This window comes from Amblyomma americanum, chromosome 1 (assembly GCF_052857255.1).
Source record: "Amblyomma americanum isolate KBUSLIRL-KWMA chromosome 1, ASM5285725v1, whole genome shotgun sequence".
NCBI classification, from domain to species: Eukaryota; Metazoa; Arthropoda; class Arachnida; order Ixodida; family Ixodidae; genus Amblyomma; species Amblyomma americanum.
This window is the reverse complement of record NC_135497.1, coordinates 207,244,985-207,263,357: the sequence shown is the minus strand read 5'-3', so window position 1 is coordinate 207,263,357 and position 18,373 is coordinate 207,244,985. Positions and strand designations below refer to the sequence as shown.

Sequence of the window (18,373 nt, the reverse complement as noted above, 5' to 3'; positions counted from 1 at the left end):
TTAAGGTCCTGCAGAGCCAAGCAACCCTGTATCATCGATTGCGGCTTGGCGTGGCGCACGCCAAACACTAATGGCACAAGATCGAATTGGCAACTAGCCCGAATTGTTTGCACTGCAATATAGCACAGGCAATTCATCATTTTGTTTCCGAGTTCCCCCACTACACTGATGCGAATAGAGTACTTGAAGCTGCCGTCGGACGTCTGGACTCTTGCCCTCTCTCCGAGGAAACTCTTTTAGGCGCCAGGGCGAAAGTCACTGATGCCTGGTAGGTGACGAAGACTGTTCTCCAGTTTCTTTACGAGAGACATGCTTAAGTACCAGTCTCTGAGACGCTCGTGAGTGCTATGCATACCCTGCACGGTTAACATTGCGGACCACGCATGTACAATCGCGAGCAAGAAAGATCAGCACAGGGACGTCTCGCAGCTCGCGGCTGGCGCGGCGCCCTACTTTGCCAACACGCCTGGCACTTTTGTTGTCGGCGTGTTCGTAATCGCAGCGCTGAGCATTGCTATAAGCCGCACCGGTGGTACGTCACTACTGTAATCTTTTTACTTGCTTTGCCAAAAGTATCCAAGCAATAGGGTTTGCTTCTTAGACGTGTAGTGGACATCGTAAGCCCTAAATCTGTAAAAAGTAAACAGAACTCTTGTCCTCACCTTCTCAGACCTTTTTGGTCGTTATGGGCGCAGTAAGAACTCCAATATACGACCGAGAAGACAACCCCGTTGCCTGGTTACGTTTGGCAAATACGGTATCATTGAGTGTAAAACCCAGCTTTCTTGGACATTACGTTTAAATGCGAGGCGACTGTGGAATATTGTAAGATCTTCGGGAAACCAGCGGATCATCGTCGCCATAGATTACCTTACGCGCTACGCTGAAACCAAGGCCATCCAGCGCGGCACAGCAGCCGAGGCTGCGAAATTTTGCGTCGAACACATCGTCTTGAGGCGTGGCGCCCCGGCACACATTATCACGGATAGAGGCACCGCTTTCACTGGACAGCATCACGATCAAGATTGCGAACGCGATCCGAACGTTTCGGCGCATCATGATTAGACACAGGGGACTGAGCGAGGACAACGTCATTAGCATGGTCCACGCTTTTGTACTCTGTCACATCACATACGTGGCTGCAATGCTTAACTGGAAAAAAAGAACATCGGAAAAGGCTCGAAGTACACATACGCCGAGCTTTCAAGACAGCGTTGGGGCTCCCCGATAATGCCTCCACTGATCTACTCTTACAGCTAGGAGTCCACAATACCCTTGACGAAATCATCGAAGCTCAGCACATGGCACAGATCTCACGCCTATCAAGCACCAAAGCGGGCCGAGAGATTCTCGTCAAGCTCGGCCTGAACACCATAACAGAAAGGGACAACGTCCTGCAGCTACCTAAAGTCATGCGAGAAGCAATTAAAGTGCTCCCCTTCCCTAGAAATGTACACCCGGTCCACAATCAAGGACGAAGACTTGCCTGCGCCAAAGCCCTCGCTGCGGACGCGGCAAGGTTTCCCGACGAGACAGCTTTCGTAGATGCAGCCTCCATACCGGGAAAGCATGCCTACTCGGTAGCAGTAATCGATGGGCACTGGCGAACGCACAACTCACTCACGCTTTACACCAAGAAGCCAGAGGTAGCTGAACAAGCAGCGATAGCACTAACTCTCAAAGACTCGAGCTTCACAACTGTCTACAGCGACTCTAGAGCAGCCACACGAGCTTTCGCCAAGGGCGGAATAGACAAGACGTAGCTACGAATCTTAGGCGGAAGTAACATCACCGATAACTCCATCGTATGGTTCCCCGCACACATGGATAGCTTAGGGGGTGGTCTGCGGAATCTCAACGAGATCGCACACGAGGCGGCGCGAGGACTCATCGACCGCGTCCCTCCGGTTTCCTCTGCTACCCCACTTATCGAGTATTGGGATCAGTTATTCACGTACAACGAGCTCACTAAGCACTTTTATTTAGGCAGACGAGAATTTCCCATCCCGGATAAGAAATTAACCCGCAGCCAATCGGTCACGTTACGCTTGCTCCAAACGAATTCATACTCCAACCCCTGGCGCATGAAGCACATCGACCCAGACTACGACGGACAACATGTGTGTGAACAGTGCAATGAACGTGTAGACTAGAACCATATGCTGTGTGGTTGTGCATCGAGTGACGCCTACACCAAGAACAAAGAACATTGGGACAAAGTGCTAAAGAGTGCTTCACTTCACGACCAGCTTCGGGCTGTCCAGGAGGCCCGCGTGGCGGCGGAGAGCTTCGGGCTCTCTGTGCCGACGTGGGAGCTGCCCTCTACACCTGGCGCCTAGCCGAGTGTCCTTCAGGACCCCTACTATGAATATAAAGTTTTACCACCACCACCACCACCGCTTTCACTGCCAAACTATTGGAATCCCTCAGGCTACTGAGGGGCACTATACTCATAGGAAAACAACCGCTTACCATTCCCAGACAAATGGCCATGCTGTCCATGTACGTTGACGTTGAGCATCAATTTTGGTACGATATCCTGTCATATATGAGTTTCGCATATAACACGGCTTAACAGGAAGCCACGCGGAAGACGGTCTTCAGTCTGTTGCACGGCCGCGAAATGTGGACAGCGTTGGAAGAAATGGTGCCCCGTGGTGGCCACGATCCCGACGTTGGCGGCGAGGAATTTACTCTTCGTGCAAAAGAAGCTCGACAACTTGCGAGAGTGTGCATACTGAACCAACAAGGCCGTGACGCCCGGCGTTATAACCGCAGCCACAGACTGTGATGTTCGCCCCGGGCGACAGAGTGTGGGTATGGACCCACATTCGACGCCATGGTCTTTCCGAAAAACTGCTAAAGCAGTACTTCGGCCCCTACAGAGTTCTCCGTCAGCTAAGCGACGTAACCTACGAAGTTCTTCCCGATGGTGTTTCCCGGACTACTCGCCGTCAGCAGAGACCTGAGGTCGTCCCTGTCGTGCGGATGAAGCGCTACTCTTCGCAAGACATTTACTGGTTAATTGCCCCGCGTTACTCGCTTTTGTTTTCTTTTCCTTCTCCATATTTTCTTCTTTAAAGCATCGGGCCGATGCTCTTTCAGAGAGTGAGGGTAATGCCGAGTCTGCAACTATAGCCGCTCGACGGTTGCTCGGCACACAGCTCGTGCGCAACGCTGGTGGCTTTTGAGGAGACACTGACGTTTCGCTCCGGCCGCCTCTCTGTGCTGTTGCAGCTTCTCGGAGCTCCTCGGTGTTGGCGCTTCTCTGCCGTCTAGGATCGAGTTACAAGCACCAACCGATACGTGGCAATACTGTTATGAAAGTATTTTTGGAATGTTCTAATCTTCCGATGCGCAGCAAAATCTTGCTTGTGTGGTGAGCTCGCATCAAGTAGTTAAGACTGCCTTAGAAAAACAATAGGGTGCATTTTTGACCATAAATAGCAGAACAATGTAAGCGTCCCGAGGAAGCATCTGCAGATATAATGTTGTGCCACAATCTTGCTATATGCGAAAAAACTGCGTTCATATAAACAACTTCAATTTGAAAAAAATGCGCTTGTCAAGAATTTCTGAAAGGCGCCGGGACATGCGCGTGCGTGTGTGTACATAAATACAGTCTTTGAAGATTACGTATTCTTCACATTAAGGACAACTCCATCTAATCTCTGTTGATTGTAAATATTGATTCTGTGGTTCTTTCTGCATTTGTTCACAGCTGGGTAGCCTGTGGGATTTCCGAAAAAAAAAATTACCGACGCACGCAGTTTACTTGAGAAATGTGTCGATGATGGTGACACCTGCATTTACTTTTTCGGACTATGGTAGCCGTTAAAATCCCGGTTTAAATGAAAGTAGTCTGTCAATAAAACTCAGCAATATGTCGATACAGGCCAATTGCAATTTGTCCTTAGTGTGTCTTTAACACTGCGAACCCTGCAATGTTAGTGATGCACGTGCGTGCGTATGCAGGGCATGGACAGCGTGTGCTACGCATTAGAATCTGCGCGAGAGACGCTTGTAAGCATGTATGCGCGTGGGTAACTCCATCACCCATGTCCATTCCCTTCTTTCTTCCGTGTGGAGTAGCAGGCCAGGGTCACACGCACACCGACCGACCTCTCCTATACTTCCCTGTCATTAAAATTTTCTCAAAGGGGCTTGTTGGGCCAGTTGGTTATGCATTTATCAAAAGCAGCGCTTGAAGCACATGGACAGAAAGCGCATTGTATGTGCGTGCGTGCGTCACCTTTCTGTCCGTGTTTCAAGCGCTGGTTTTGAAAAAGAAAAATTTTCTCCCTCTCAGCTAGGAATCATCAACACCTTTGTGGAGCTGGCAGAAGCACAGCACGAAGCACAGCTGCAGCCACTCAGAAACACGGCTGCAGGAAGAGCGCTCCTGACAAGGTTGGGTCGCGACCCAAGGGGGCATCTCGATCGATCCGCCGATATACCCGACGAGATCCGTAAAACCCTGCAGGTCAATCCCATTCCGATAAACATGGGCCCAAATCTCCCCGTGGCCAGGAGACAGGCGCGGGCAGATTATGTAGAGAAGTACTTATCCAAAGTAGAAAACACAGTCTTCACGGATGCAACCATGTATCCATGAAATAGACGCGAAAGCTACTACAAGACAGCTTCGGTGGTAGTTGATAACGCAGGCAATCTAATCACCTGCGCAGCTACACGTAGCGTCAGGATAGTGGAAGCGGAGAAGGTCGCTGTTGCGCTGGCAGCGGCTGAGGGCTATTGAAAAGACGAATCATTGATCATCCTAACGGGCTCAAAAGAGACATGCAAAAACTATACGAAAGGTAGAATCTGCAGGGCTGCCTTAGCTATCCTCCGCGAAGCAGTACATCTCAGAAAAACAGCAACCCACAAATTAATCTGGATTCCGGCACACACGGGGATAGAAGGAAACGAAAGGGCAGGGAGCTTGGCTCGAGAGATCACGTACCGAGCCGAGCGGCCATGCGCCCTGGGACAGCACTTCACCGTGGAGATCGGATTTTCAGAATACGTAAACTATCAAAGAGGCAGGAGAATCAGATACTCCCCGCCACATAAGGGCCTAACACAACAAGAAGCAGCTAGTTGGCGGAGGCTGCAAGCGGTACCATTCTTTACCCTACATATACTTAGCAAGGTGTATCCTACACAGCATAGGAACACATGCTCGTGGTGCGGGGCAACCCCCACGTTTTACCATATAACCTGGGAGTGTAAGCGAAACTACACGTTCCACCAACACAAAGCCCCGAGTGCGGAGCAGTGGGAGAGCCGGCTCACCAGCTGCGAGCTCGCCGCCCAAAGGGCAATGGTGCAGCACGCAAGCGAAGCAGCGCGACTCAGTGGAGCCCTGGACTAGGGGTCCAAACCTGCTTTGAAGGTCAAGAGTCTGCAGCTATGAAGGAAGACGAAGACCGAACGCTAAACCTTTAATGGACCAAATAAAGTTTCTCTCTCTCTCTCTCCCTCTCACTAGCTCTCTCAACTTACTGACCGATATGGCCGATGATTACGTCGAGTATCGACGTAGACAACGTGGAGAAGAGTAACGACTTGTTGAATCCTACAGATGAACGCGTGTACACGTTGCGGAAGACGGTGGTCGGGCACACGGAGTGTTTCCTTATCAAGAGTGAAGGTGGCGTCAAAGGCACGGAGCTGATGCTGCTGACGTGTCGTTGTTTAACTCTTGAAGACGTCATCGTACGAGATCTTGAATTATTAGGAGGCCAACACGCTACAACCAGCGCGCCTTCGGCGAGGTTGTCCGAGCACCGCCACCTTCTGTAGCGCCGTTGTTAGCAACGTTCGTTCGAACAAGCGAGAGGCACACAACACAATTTGATACTGTAGTTTATTCTTATAAAAAAGTTCTTACAGCGACTTGGACGAATAAAATCCATCGTGTAAATAAATGCGCATATATATATATATATATATATATATATATATATATATATATATATATATATATATATATATATATATATATATATATATATATATATATATATATATATATATATATATATATATATATATATATATATATATATATATATATATATATATATATATATATATATATATATATATTATCGGCGCTACGGTTCTCATGAACGAGGCCTTAAAAAGATAGTGTGTTACTTCAACTAGCAAACTGCAGTTGCAGGTGCTCTCGCTAATGTGTGAGGTTCGTTAACTAGAACGGAGCTGCTAACGGGAGTCTCCTCAGACGCAACCCTTTTGAGCAGGATTTAGGCTGCTTGCTCCAAGCGACGCTATCAAACAGGCATCAAAAGTAAGTTGGAGAAGTCGGCAGACACTTTCTTTGCAGCGACATCAGGAAGATTCAAGAAGGCTTCAAAGATATTCTTGAGTTATGATCCTGAAAGCGGGAAAGAAACACTGGCAGATTATTTGAATATATTCATGATCATCCTTAGTAAACAAATTTCACCAGCTGGTAAACTATTCTAGAAAATCACCAGTATTGCATCACAAGTCAGAAGTCATGACAACTACGTGTTAATCGCCACAGGCTAATCCCGATATTTATTATACGATGCGCAGTGTGAGAAAGAACGAAAATTGTGCACTGTGAGTCTTAACGTACCGAAGCGACTCAGACTATTAGGGATGGCATAGTAGAGGGCTTTGGGTTATTTCGGACAAACTGTAGTTCTTAGCGTGCGCTGACATCGCACGGCACACGGGCGTTTTTATGTTTGGCTTCCATAGAAATACGGCCGCCGAGGCCGGGATCGAACTCGCGAACCTGGGATCAGTAGACAAATGCCAATGCCTCTTAGCCACCACGGCAGGTCAAAAAAAGAAACGAAATTAAATTTTATATGCACTTGAATAAAGAGGCTTCTTTCACTGTGTTTTTTCATCGTCGTCTTTGCGGATGCCATTCTCATCGTTCCGTGCACTGCACTTGATTATTGCAACTTTCATGTTTTTTGCATTAGCGTGTAGGAACACGACATATTCCTATTAAGAGCTCATTGTTAAAGGCAGTTTGTACTTGTTAAACTCGCCGTGCAGATAATGAACTGGTGAGTGAAACAAATAATTTTGTGCAAACATTTTTTTTAACTATGATCCGGCAAGTCGAGGCGCACGGCCATTATACGAGCGCGATCCATAGTCCAATGTGTACGACAATTCAGTATTCGATAAAAACGAAGAGCCTGAGAAATTCTTTGCCTGATGTTGATCGCCAGTAGGCAAGAGAAGTCATCGGAGTGGTGAATTCGCACTTACCAAAACTGACATTAAACAATATAAGGCTAAATGCCAGCGTCCTTGTTCTTCAAGAAGGAATCTCTTAATGCTCTTCGGAGATTCTTTCCGGTGTCAGATTTTGGAATGCTTTCCACAAATTCGATGCCTCCATGAAGGTGCTTATGGAAAGCGGATTGGTCTGAAAAACGAGAGCAAATACAAATAAATCAGTGAGTATTTGCATGCCAAAAACTGGACGGTGGATTTCAAGGAACACGATGGTATAAGGCTCCGGGCTAATTTTGACCACGGGGGATTGGTTCTTTAATATGAACCTCAGTGAGGTGCCGGATGCTTCTAACCCACCCGTAAAAAAAAAATGACAGGCGATTACGATAGCCAGTAATGCAAAATTTGAGCGCAGCTCTTCCCGTATTTTCACGCCACGACTGGCAGGTGGCGTGTTATGCTGCTAGCCACCAGGGTGCCTCGATGGGCCAGTGCAGCGGGCATCCAGACACACTACCACCCACCCTCCGTGATCTTCCCGTGTTAGCCACCTCCCGGGTGCTCATTCCTCCGCTCTCGCCGTGGCAGGTGACGCTTCGCCCTGCTGTTACCTGCCACGGTTGTCAGGTGACAGGGTGAATTGTGACTTGGCAGGTGGCCGTTACACCGATAACGCTGACAACGTCGAAACTGACGACTACGATGCGGATTGGAGGAACGGGTGCCTAAGAGCTGGGATCTAAAAAAAAAAAAAAAGAAACGTGCCTGCCGTGGCCAGATTTGAACAAACCACCTTGTGAGCAGTATAAATGTAAGCAGGTAAAAAGAGGAGAAAGAGAATCATAACTGAGAACGCACGCTTCAGCTTAATGATTTGTGTGAACACCAGACGCTTTCGAGTCGAGGCCTTTGCGCCGTATACGCCTACAAAACGTTCTACGCTTCCTTATCATTGCGATGTTTCTTCTAATTTGCTGCCGTACAACGGGTTCTGTCCGGATGTTAAGCGCTTAAGTTACATGCACGCGAGCCTGCCTACCGGCTACTAGCTTTGCGATATCCTTCTTCAGGGCGTCGCTCGCAGCGGTGCCCTGGAAAAGGACGACGAAGGCCCGCGCAGCTTCACCGTACTCTCGGTGTGGCACGCCAACTACCACCACTTCTTTGACGGCCCGGTGCTGCACCAGCAGGCCTTCAAGTTCCGCTGGCGAAACTTGCTGATCCATGCACTTGATGAGCTCCTTGATGCGGTCCACGACAAATAGCTTCCCTTCCTCGGTGTAGTAGCCAATATCACCTGCACATATAGTGGCAAGATCGGCAAGACTTTTCCGCAGGACTTTTAGTACAGACCGGCACAAAAAGTTGCCCCTCGGAGGAACTCAAGTGTATGCCTCAATGACTCGATCAGAGCCGCGTTCCCGGAAGGCATTACTCCTTTTGAGGCTTGTGATGTAATGCCCTTCCCAAAAGTGTTAAAAAAATAAAACCCTTGTGAGCGTGCGCCTTCCATCTACAGCTTGTCATCGTGCTTAGCCGCATCGAATGCCAATGTTTAACAAAACACCCTTGAACCACGGTCCAAGCAATGTAGGGTGGCCGAATGTGGTTTGGAAAACACACTTTCGGAAACCATGGGAAACGTAAAATTAGTTAGCGCTACACGGGCTGACTATCTTGTGAACAGTTGGACGGCGTGCTCGGCTGATGCCGTGTGCCACGAAATCTTTGCTTTCCTTTGGTGCAGAATTTTCCTTTCGTGAAATAATTATGTATCCTTGCAATAAGCATCTGACCGCTTGCCGCGGCATTTTTAAGTATAACTTTTTCGAGGTAAGGTGCAAGCGCCTGGCAACCTGAAAACACCTAATTTTACCGCCGCCTGAGCAACTTTGGCGGAGGAGTAAAAAAATCTTGCGCATCGTAAGCTTTAGGATTTCTCTCCGGGGATGAGTGGCTGCCTCGAGATTATTAATTGCTCACAGTCAACAAAAACAGGTGCACCGCTTTGTTGTGAACAGTGCGGAGGAAATGAAGAACGACCTACACAGGATACGAGGAGTTCTCGGCCGTCATCTCTTTTTGCGCCGTTTACAACAAGATATGCGTCACCTACTAACCTATAGCGACTACCATATACAACGTTTATGTGCACATGTTTTATATAGGCCATACGGCTTGTGGCGATGTTACCGCCTCATCATGTGTTCGTGAAGGATAAGCGAGTAGGAAGTGGCACTAACGCAATACGTACTCCTGTAGTGCAACAAGGTGCACTCATAGAGGCGCTAGCAAGGGTTGCTCGTTCGTACCTGACAGAATAAAGCCATCGTCGTCGTAGAGGTTCTTTGTCGCCTCAGGCTTGTTGAGATAGCCAAGGCAGCAGTACGGGCCTTTCACGCAGATCTCCCCGGGCTGACGTGGCCCAAGCTTTTCGCGTGTTTCCACGTCGACGACCTAAGCGACAAAAGCAGGGATGCATCGTACGACATGTCAATCATAAGATGCAAATCAAACAGCGGGTCGTATAACATGAACAATGAACATAACCAGCAATTCGGGACAAAAGCAGTTTTGAGCGGGAAACCGTTTATGAATGCAATATTTTAATATAATGTAAGATTTCACTATAACAATCAATGTATCCGCATATCACCCGACGGCACTCTTCTATTTTTATTTTCTATTCACGTTTTTGGTATCGTCAAAAGCCCTCCCCATTGGCTTTTTATAGCAGTATAAAGTTTTCGATGCTATAGATGGAAACACTTTAAAAGATCTTGCTACGTATCGGAATAATGGGCCATTACCTTCAACATTTCCATAACAGCGTCTTACAATTTCCCAATTTCCAAAATTTTTGCCCGAGAAAGCTGGAATTGAGTAAGTGAGCTCTCAGTGCAGATGCAAAAAATAAGACGAAAATATTGCAGGCCTAACTCCTCCCCTGCGAGCACCACATAAAAACCTTCCACAGTCCGCATTGTTTTCGTAATATATTTACCATTTGGTCTACTACCTGTCTTCTTGCTTCAACCACACCACATGTGTGCAGTAGAATCTGTGCGGAAATTCAATGTACGTCTGTGGGCACAGCTTATGAAAGCCTTTTGTACTTGTGTTTCGCACATCTATACATGTAGAGATGGAGTCTTTCAGCGTCGTCCTGCGCTTCTCTACTGTGTCTGCGTCCTTTCCACTGGTTTTATTCTTATAGAAATAAATAGCAGTATTATAGTGCCAAATGGTGATTTTCGGGTGCGGTAAATTGTGGTTCACAAGCGCATGGCACACAATGCACGACGCTCGAGTGATTAAAGGTCTGCAGATGAAAGAAATATAAAGATAGTTTGATCGGTCGCTGATTCCGAAAGCCCACCAGAGAATGTCAGAAAAGCGGCAGCTTGCACATTTTTCTCACCTATCATGAAGGGAAACTTTTACGATTTGATGGGAAACAATTTCCAGGTTTACAGGTTAAAAAAAAGATTACGTGCTGAAAAAAATTTGTCCTTCCACCAATTCCGCTGTTTTATACCATATTTGAGTGAAAAAGTGAGAAAGTATTCAAATTTTCACAATTCTCGAGCTTCATGAGAAGATATTTGATGCAACGAAAATGCCCGGCAGAAATATGTTTCATTTTATGCTGCATTCACGCGAAAAGGCTGTTTTAGTTACGGTGCCTTTTGACGAGGTGCTTCCCGCTGCCCTAACAAAACTGCCTGAGATCTGAAACGTTCACGGTAAAAGCACGTGTTTCCAATATACCACAAGGCGCTGCAGCACTGATTACTGTCATGGCACTTCCAAGCTCGCGCAGCGGCAGTCGCTATCAATGCACGGCGGTGGCCGCAGTATGGTTCTCGGAGGTTTCGTGTGCTTTCTTTAGAGTGAGGAAAAGTACGTTTAGGTGGGATCTATTTCCAGAAATGGCGCTATTTTGAGGTTTCGTTGCGCTCTCTACAACGCTATGACAAGCCTTCTCGCTTATCTGCGGCTCTTGAGGATGAAGTTAACCGAGCTTAACCGAATTATCATGCAAATGCACGTATTCTCGTCTTATCTGTCTGTGTATGTAAATATGACTGAACACAGAACCTTCGCACACCATATTACTACGCAAAAGGCCTTCGACGCAGTTAACTAAGGCAAGCTGCCAAATGTTTTATTGGAGTGCGGTTCCAATATACAAAAAGGAGTTCCGGCAAGACGTTGTATGAGCATATATTAGAGAATTACATGCATCAGTTAAAAATACTTATTCTTTACCTTTATATAGGTCATAGGAGCAGGCTTTCCAACGCTCTCATAATCCTCAATACTGCTCTCGGTGACAGTGACGGCCCCACATGTTTCGCTCATGCCGAAGACTTAATGAAAAGAGAAAAGATACATAAAATGTTTAGAATCTGTAGTAAAATATTATCTTACCTTCAACATTTTGTCTATTGCGGATTTCTTCCAACATGCAGTACGTGTTATTTCGATATACTAAATAAGCAATGAAGCTGCAGCTAGATTACTCCCGAATGCCCTTAAACGGGATACCGGTTAGTTACACGGGACAAAAATTATCTTATGTCAACAGTGTAAGAGAGTTTACAACAGACAGAAATACAGTACATATGCGTCTCGGCAAGCGCAAAACGCCTGGCTGCAGGGAAAGAAAGGAAAGGGGGGAGGGAGGGAAGGCCGGAGGGATGGATTTGAAGATGTTTGTAGAAGCCAATTGTTCCGGGAGTAAGAGAAGAGTAACCCTCCAGCAGAAGTAGAATATCTTCTGGCTAACGGAGCCGGAAAGGACATGATAGCACAGTGTGAAAGAAAGAAAGAAAAAGACGGAACCCCACAGCATCCTACCATGGCGGAATGCCTTAAGCTTGAACTTGTCGATAATGGCCTTTGCCATTGCGGTTGGCGTGGTCGAACCTCCAACGAGCAATGTTTTCATGCTGCTCACATCATACTTGTCAATGTGCGCGCACTGCACCATCTTCTGGACGTACGTTGGAAACTGGAGCATTAGAGTAGCCTGCAAGAGAGCAAAAGAAATGAAAATGCAAAGCAGTTTGCATGTATCTGAAACTGAAACCTCTGACCAATCCTAATCATTATTCAGTTTTACGGTATTCGCCATAGCGGGCAGAATGTTAAACTATGGAAGGGTTGCCGATGATAATTTCGTTGTTCCATTCTGTTTCCATTGCCCACATTTAGACATTTCAAACGCCTCAGCACTTCTTTCATTAGAAGGACAATGCCTTATACCCCTGTCACGCGGGCACTTTCGATCCTCACTGAGTCAATGCTCATCGAACTCAATGCAGATCGACGGTTGTCACACGGCCACTTTCAAGCGCAATCGAGCTCGATCCTGCTTGACTCGATGCCGCTTTCTCAAAAGTGCTTGAGGTTCCAAGCACGATCGAGAGCACTCTCACTCTCATGAAGCTATAAAAATAAACACTAGTTACAAAACAAAACCACAGTGGTTATTGTTGGGATTAAAATGCAAGACGGAACATTTTCAGGTACTATGCCTGCTTACATGCGAACATATTTGAAAATAATCTCTACACCACGCTCCAAGCTTCGCCGTCAGTGTAAACAAAGATGGCGTCCTCCTGCTCATCGGCGCGCAAACTGTGGAGCGAGCGCGAGACAGCAGCTCTCATCGACTGCTTGCAGGACCGCCTAAATTATTTGCGGCGGCAGAAGAGAAACGCCGCAGTCTATGCAGAAATCGCGGATGCGTTGCGGACCCTCGGGTTCCATCGCACAGCAGAAACTTGACGCAGATACGCAGATGTACCAATTTGGCTACGGATTTGGCTGCCGCTGCCCCCGACTGCACAGTGTTGCCGGACATCGCCATGTTATGATCGTCGGCGGAACATTTGGCTCCACCTAACACACATGAGGGAAAGTTCTCAATGAACATTGAAAATGCCCGTGTAGCACCGAATGTTTTGAGCGTGCTCGAAAATCTCGATGCAGATCGAGTTCAATGAGGATCGAAAGTGCCCGTGTTACAGGGTTATTAAACTCTCGCGTACGCAATCCCCCTGTGCTACGCGGTAAGCAAAAGACGAGGCAGTATACTGATGTCTTATGAGCGTGACCGATGAGCTGCTTTCAAGCTAGTACAAACATTGCGTGCCAAAATACTTCACTGAAGCCAGCCTGGCACGCTTTGAAAGTTAATATTTCCCAAAACATGCTGTGAAGTTGTTGCGTGATCATGAAGTAACGCCTTGGTAGCAATGATTGAGAGTAGTCCCCATCTTCTTTCTAGGACATGCTCGCAATCACAATTCTGAGGTGAAGGTAGATTGTATTTGTGAGTGTCAAGTTCCTTCTCTGCTGACGGTAGACTAGCATCTGAAAATCCACCTGGAGTGTCTCGTGTTATTGGGCTTAGCGTGGGACACGGGAGTGCTATTGTAGAGCGCAGGCAGGGACAGGACACGTACCCAGCCGTCTTCCAGAACCCGAGATCAGGCTTTCTTCCATTCCGCTCGGTATGCCCCCTACTGCTACCTCGCATGACAACTTCTCGGCGCATAAGCCCACACAGTGAACGACACTCTTCTGCAAGAGCTGTTCCTCTAGCGGCTACCGGTGAACGTCCAGAAGATTCTGGCCGCTGCCTCGACTGTACAGACGTCTCCAAACTCGCCGCGTTGGCCCACAAGATCACTGTGGCCGGGAGCTCCTGCCCGCATGTTGTTGTCCGCTCTCCAACCACCGCCATCCCCGCGTCACTGGCATCCAACCCGTCTCTCCCAGAACAGACGCTTACGTCAGCATTTATCGACTAGCTCTGCCACCATCCCGACCAGCCGACCGCTGCCACAATGCCTCGAGGCGCTCGAGGCCGCAGTATGCATCGCTTGCGTAAACAATGGCTCGCCACTACCCGTTTCAATTCCCATGATCGCCGTTCGCCCTCCCCATTCAGCCCACCGCTCAGTTTTGAACACCACCGTTTAGGCGCCGACGCAAATGACTGCTTGCTACCGGGCTCTTTGGTACGAAACCGGCCTGTCGACCACCAGCGGGGACGAGCGATCTAGGCCCAGAACCCTGACGCCCTTTTCTGTGTCACTGACGAGACCACCAGCCCCAAATTATTCATTGATACCGGCGCCCAAGTCAGTGTCCTCTCCGCTACGCGTCACGATCGTACTTCCGACGGTTTAAGCCACTTAGATTGGGCTTGCGTCGAGCTTTCTACGGCTTTTCTTAGCTCCCGAAGTCCGTTTATATATTATTAGAGCCGGATTTCTCCCCAGACACTGTCTTCTCGTCGATATGAAGCGTCGCCGCGTACTGTATTCGACCATTCATATCTCTATTCAGAGTTGCTGCGCAGGCAACTACTGGTATTGCTCCTTCCTGTGCCACAGTTGCCAGTCCTCCGTTCGGCCCTCTACTACCAGAGTATCTCACCACACGGATCCACCTGATTGGACTTCATCTGTTCGGCATGACGTGCGCCATCATCTCGTCATCAGCAGCACGCCTGCCTTTCCCGATCACGCCTCCTTGCGCCGAACAAGCTCGACACTGCTCTTGCCGACTTTGAGCACATGCTGGAGCTTGGTATTATTCTGCCATTTTCCAGCAGTTTGGCCTCTCTTTTTCATTTGGTCTGCAAAAAGATCGGGAACTGGCGGCCATGTGACGACTACCGGTCTCTCAACGCCCGCACCATCCTTGACCGCTACCTGTACTGCCGAATATTCAAGACATTTACGGCCACTCGATACGGCTAGACCATCTACTGGAGGATTGATCTCATCCGCGTCTTCCACCATATCCCAATGGCAAAAAAATATTCCGGAAACAGCCGTCACAACACCTTTCGGCATGTTTCCATTCCTTTGCATGCCATTCGGCCTCTTGTATGCTATGCACTCTTTTCCGCGCTTTATGGCACCGTCCTCCGAGGTCTGTCGTTTGTCTTTGCTTACGTCAACGATCTTCTTGCGGCCAGGACATCTTGTCGCTTGTCTTTGTGTATCATCCTGTGGTCCTTGTCTTTTCGCGCTGTTCTTCTTGAACAGGACATCTACCAATGAGTACTTACACCAGCTCCGTCTTTTGCGTGAATGACTCTCCACCCACGGCATCGTCATCAACCGTACCGAGAGTGAGTTCAGTATACAGTCGCTTCACACCCTTGGCCATCACGTCGACGGAAGTACGGCATATGGCCTTCCACGTAGAAGATGAAAGCGATTGTGAACTTGCTGCTACCCACATCTATTGCGAAGCTACGGCAGTTTCTCGGCCCGGTAAACTACTACCGCGGTTTTATCCGCAACTGTGCCACTCTGTTTAAACCGCTTAACTCCTGCTTTCGGCGCAAAAACATGACGCATACACTACGATGCACATAATGCGTTTCTCGCTGTCAGGATAGCCCTAGCTGATGCAGCACTGCTTGCACACTCTAGGCCAGACAGTTCCCTTGTCCTCATGACAGACGCCTCCAGTACTGCCTTCGGACCATCCTTCAACATAACACTGATGGTGCCTGGCAAGCCTCTGGCTTTCTTTTCGAAGCTGATGAGCTCTACCCAGACCCGGTAGAGTGTGTAAAGCCGGGAGTTGCTAACCAATGTACCTGGCAATCCGACCCTTGAGACACCTCCTGGAGGGCTGTGCATTCACCACCTTCATAGCACATAAGCCCCTGACACGTGATGGACCGTTCCGACAGCCTCGAATCACCACGCGAGATTCGCCAGCCCGCGCACGTGGCTGAATACACCGCTGATATTCGTCACGTCAGCGGCATCACCCACATTCATGCAGACGCTTGCAGTCGTGTGGATACTATCAGTACGGTTTTCCCTGCACCTTTTCATGACCTCGACGACGCTCAGTCTACTGACTCAGCGTTGACATTTCTGCAAGCGTCTCTCACATCACTACAACTCGATGTTGTCCAACAGAAGGCACTTCCCTCACATGCGGCTGCTCCACGTGTGTCCCAACAGCATTTGTGCCTGCTTTTGTTCGGAAACGCATTTTCCATGCCCTGCACAGATTGCCCCACCCTGGAATCCGTGCGACACAGAAGTTCGTGGCGTGTCGCCCCTTGCCAATGCGCGAAAGTTGACAGCCGTGCTGTTCCACCAGCCCCACCCTTTCTTCCGACGCACGCTTTGATGCGGTCCACTCTGATATGATAGGATCGCTTCCTCCTTGCCAAGGGAAAAGGTACCTACTTGCGGGGTCAGTTACACCCGTTGGCCGGAAGCAATGCCCTCACCGACATTTCTGCCTCCACCGTCGCGGCTGCCCTTGTTTCCACCTGGGCGGCCAACTTTGGATGTCCGTCTATATCATCGACGACCGTGGCAAACAGTTCGAGTAGTCTCTGTTCGCCGAGCATCTTCATTTTCTTGGCGCGACTCGCCTGCGAACCACCGCAGTCCACCGCCAAATAAATCGCCTAGTCGAACGCTTACCCCGCTGTCTCAAGGCTGCACTCATCGCGCACGCCCCTCAAACGGAGTGGCTCAGCGCCTGCCCTTAACCTTATTGGGCATTCGCTGCGCCTTCAAACAAGACCTTTCCTGCTCAACAACTGAGCTTGTTGACGGCACACCCTTTCACCTTCCCACCGATTTCTTCAAAATTTTTCCATCATCTCCCACCCCCAACGAGCAGATCAAGATCCTCCGCCAATTTGTTCCGGCCCCAACCATCGCACCCAGGAACACCTCGCACAGTTTGTATCACGCGACCTACGGACCTGCCAACATTTCTGTCCCTCAAGCATCACCGGAGCCCTCTTCAGTCGCATTGCCTCGGGCCGTTTCGCTTTCTCGAGCGCCGTTCGGCATCTTACACTGTCGACATGAATGGCTCCGGCGACTCGGTAGCCCTGAAGCGGCTGCAGCACTGCAGCCACTGACTGTCAACGACTCCGTTCCCTCTCACTCCTCCCATGTCTCTCCACTGCGACCATGCCATTTCGATATGCTCATTGGCGCCACGATTAAAGAACACGAGTCGCATGACACGGAGCTCAGGCTCCGTATTTCCCCGCGGATTATTAGAACAAAACCAGTTTTCGCTTTCTGTAAGACTGTTTGGTACTGGTCCTGTCTCGCCTCAGGCTCTACACTATGAACATACGTCTCCCGTGGCCGCGAACTTTTCTTTCTTCAGGAAATAATTTAAAATGGACTGAATTTATTGGAAAAAGGAGGAATAAAAATTGACAGGACTGCCTACGTGCCACCCTTTACTGTATGCTTGTGGTGCATTTCATGTGAATTGCACGTGACGTGCACTGCAGGCGGTACATTGCGTACCTGTAGGTACGTGGCATATAGCAGACTCCGTCGGTAATTGCGCCTAATACCGAATAAAATTAACCGCGGGTCCGACTTCTCAGCCCAGTGGATAAGCCTGGCTACATATCACCTTGGCATCGGTTTCCTATTCGTCACGGCACCATTGCTTTTCAGGTGACATGTTTATCTGCACGGTCGTTGAGGTACACCTGCTGAGCTGGCACTGTTCCTGAACATCTGCTCTACCCAATCGATGCGCTGCCCATGGGACACTGCGTCGGTTGTGTCATCTTCCGCGTCGAAAGGAACAGGAAAATACATAGCCCAAGGGGTTTGTTTCTAAGGCAAAAAGGAAGCTATCTAACACACCTGGAAGTCCTAATTAGGTTAAGATAGATCAGGGCAAGGGTTCTCCTCACTATGAAGACATCCGGAATGTTGGCGCTGCGAAACGAAGTGAACTGCATGGCCCGGAAGCAAACCATCTGGGCTGTGTATTTTTGACAAAGGCTATATCTTCTGCTGCTGCTGTGTATTGCTCAGAATAGAAAGGGTGCCACACGCGCGCGTACGAAGACTATAGGAGCATCATCACTCTCGAAATTCTCGGGTCGACCCTTCGAAGCTCCTGCCATACTAGATGGGATGATGACACGGAGGATGTGGCAGTTCTTTTATCGCGTGACAGTTTTTGCGAACGGAACACGAAAAGGTGGGATACAAGCCGTAAAATGCGGGCTGCAGGAGGACGCTTAAGCTTAGTCTTTAAGAGTGGGATGCGACAGCGTGTTGCAGCG

General features: G+C 48.7%; 1 protein-coding gene across 1 annotated transcript in view; it reads right to left on the bottom strand.

Moving 5' to 3' along the window:
- Window positions 1-6,118: 6,118 nt before the first annotated feature.
- The window catches only part of LOC144114537 (putative 4-coumarate--CoA ligase 1), a 29,318-nt gene continuing 17,063 nt past the window's right edge, over window positions 6,119-18,373 (bottom strand). The window contains exons 6-11 of the mRNA XM_077648342.1: window positions 12,121-12,292; window positions 11,530-11,630; window positions 9,570-9,714; window positions 8,297-8,554; window positions 7,288-7,447; window positions 6,119-6,406 (exon numbers count right to left, since the gene is read on the bottom strand). Of these exons, the coding sequence (XP_077504468.1) occupies window positions 7,314-7,447; window positions 8,297-8,554; window positions 9,570-9,714; window positions 11,530-11,630; window positions 12,121-12,292 (810 nt within the window). The 3' untranslated portion in view covers window positions 6,119-6,406; window positions 7,288-7,313. The remainder of the gene's footprint in view (window positions 6,407-7,287; window positions 7,448-8,296; window positions 8,555-9,569; window positions 9,715-11,529; window positions 11,631-12,120; window positions 12,293-18,373) is intronic.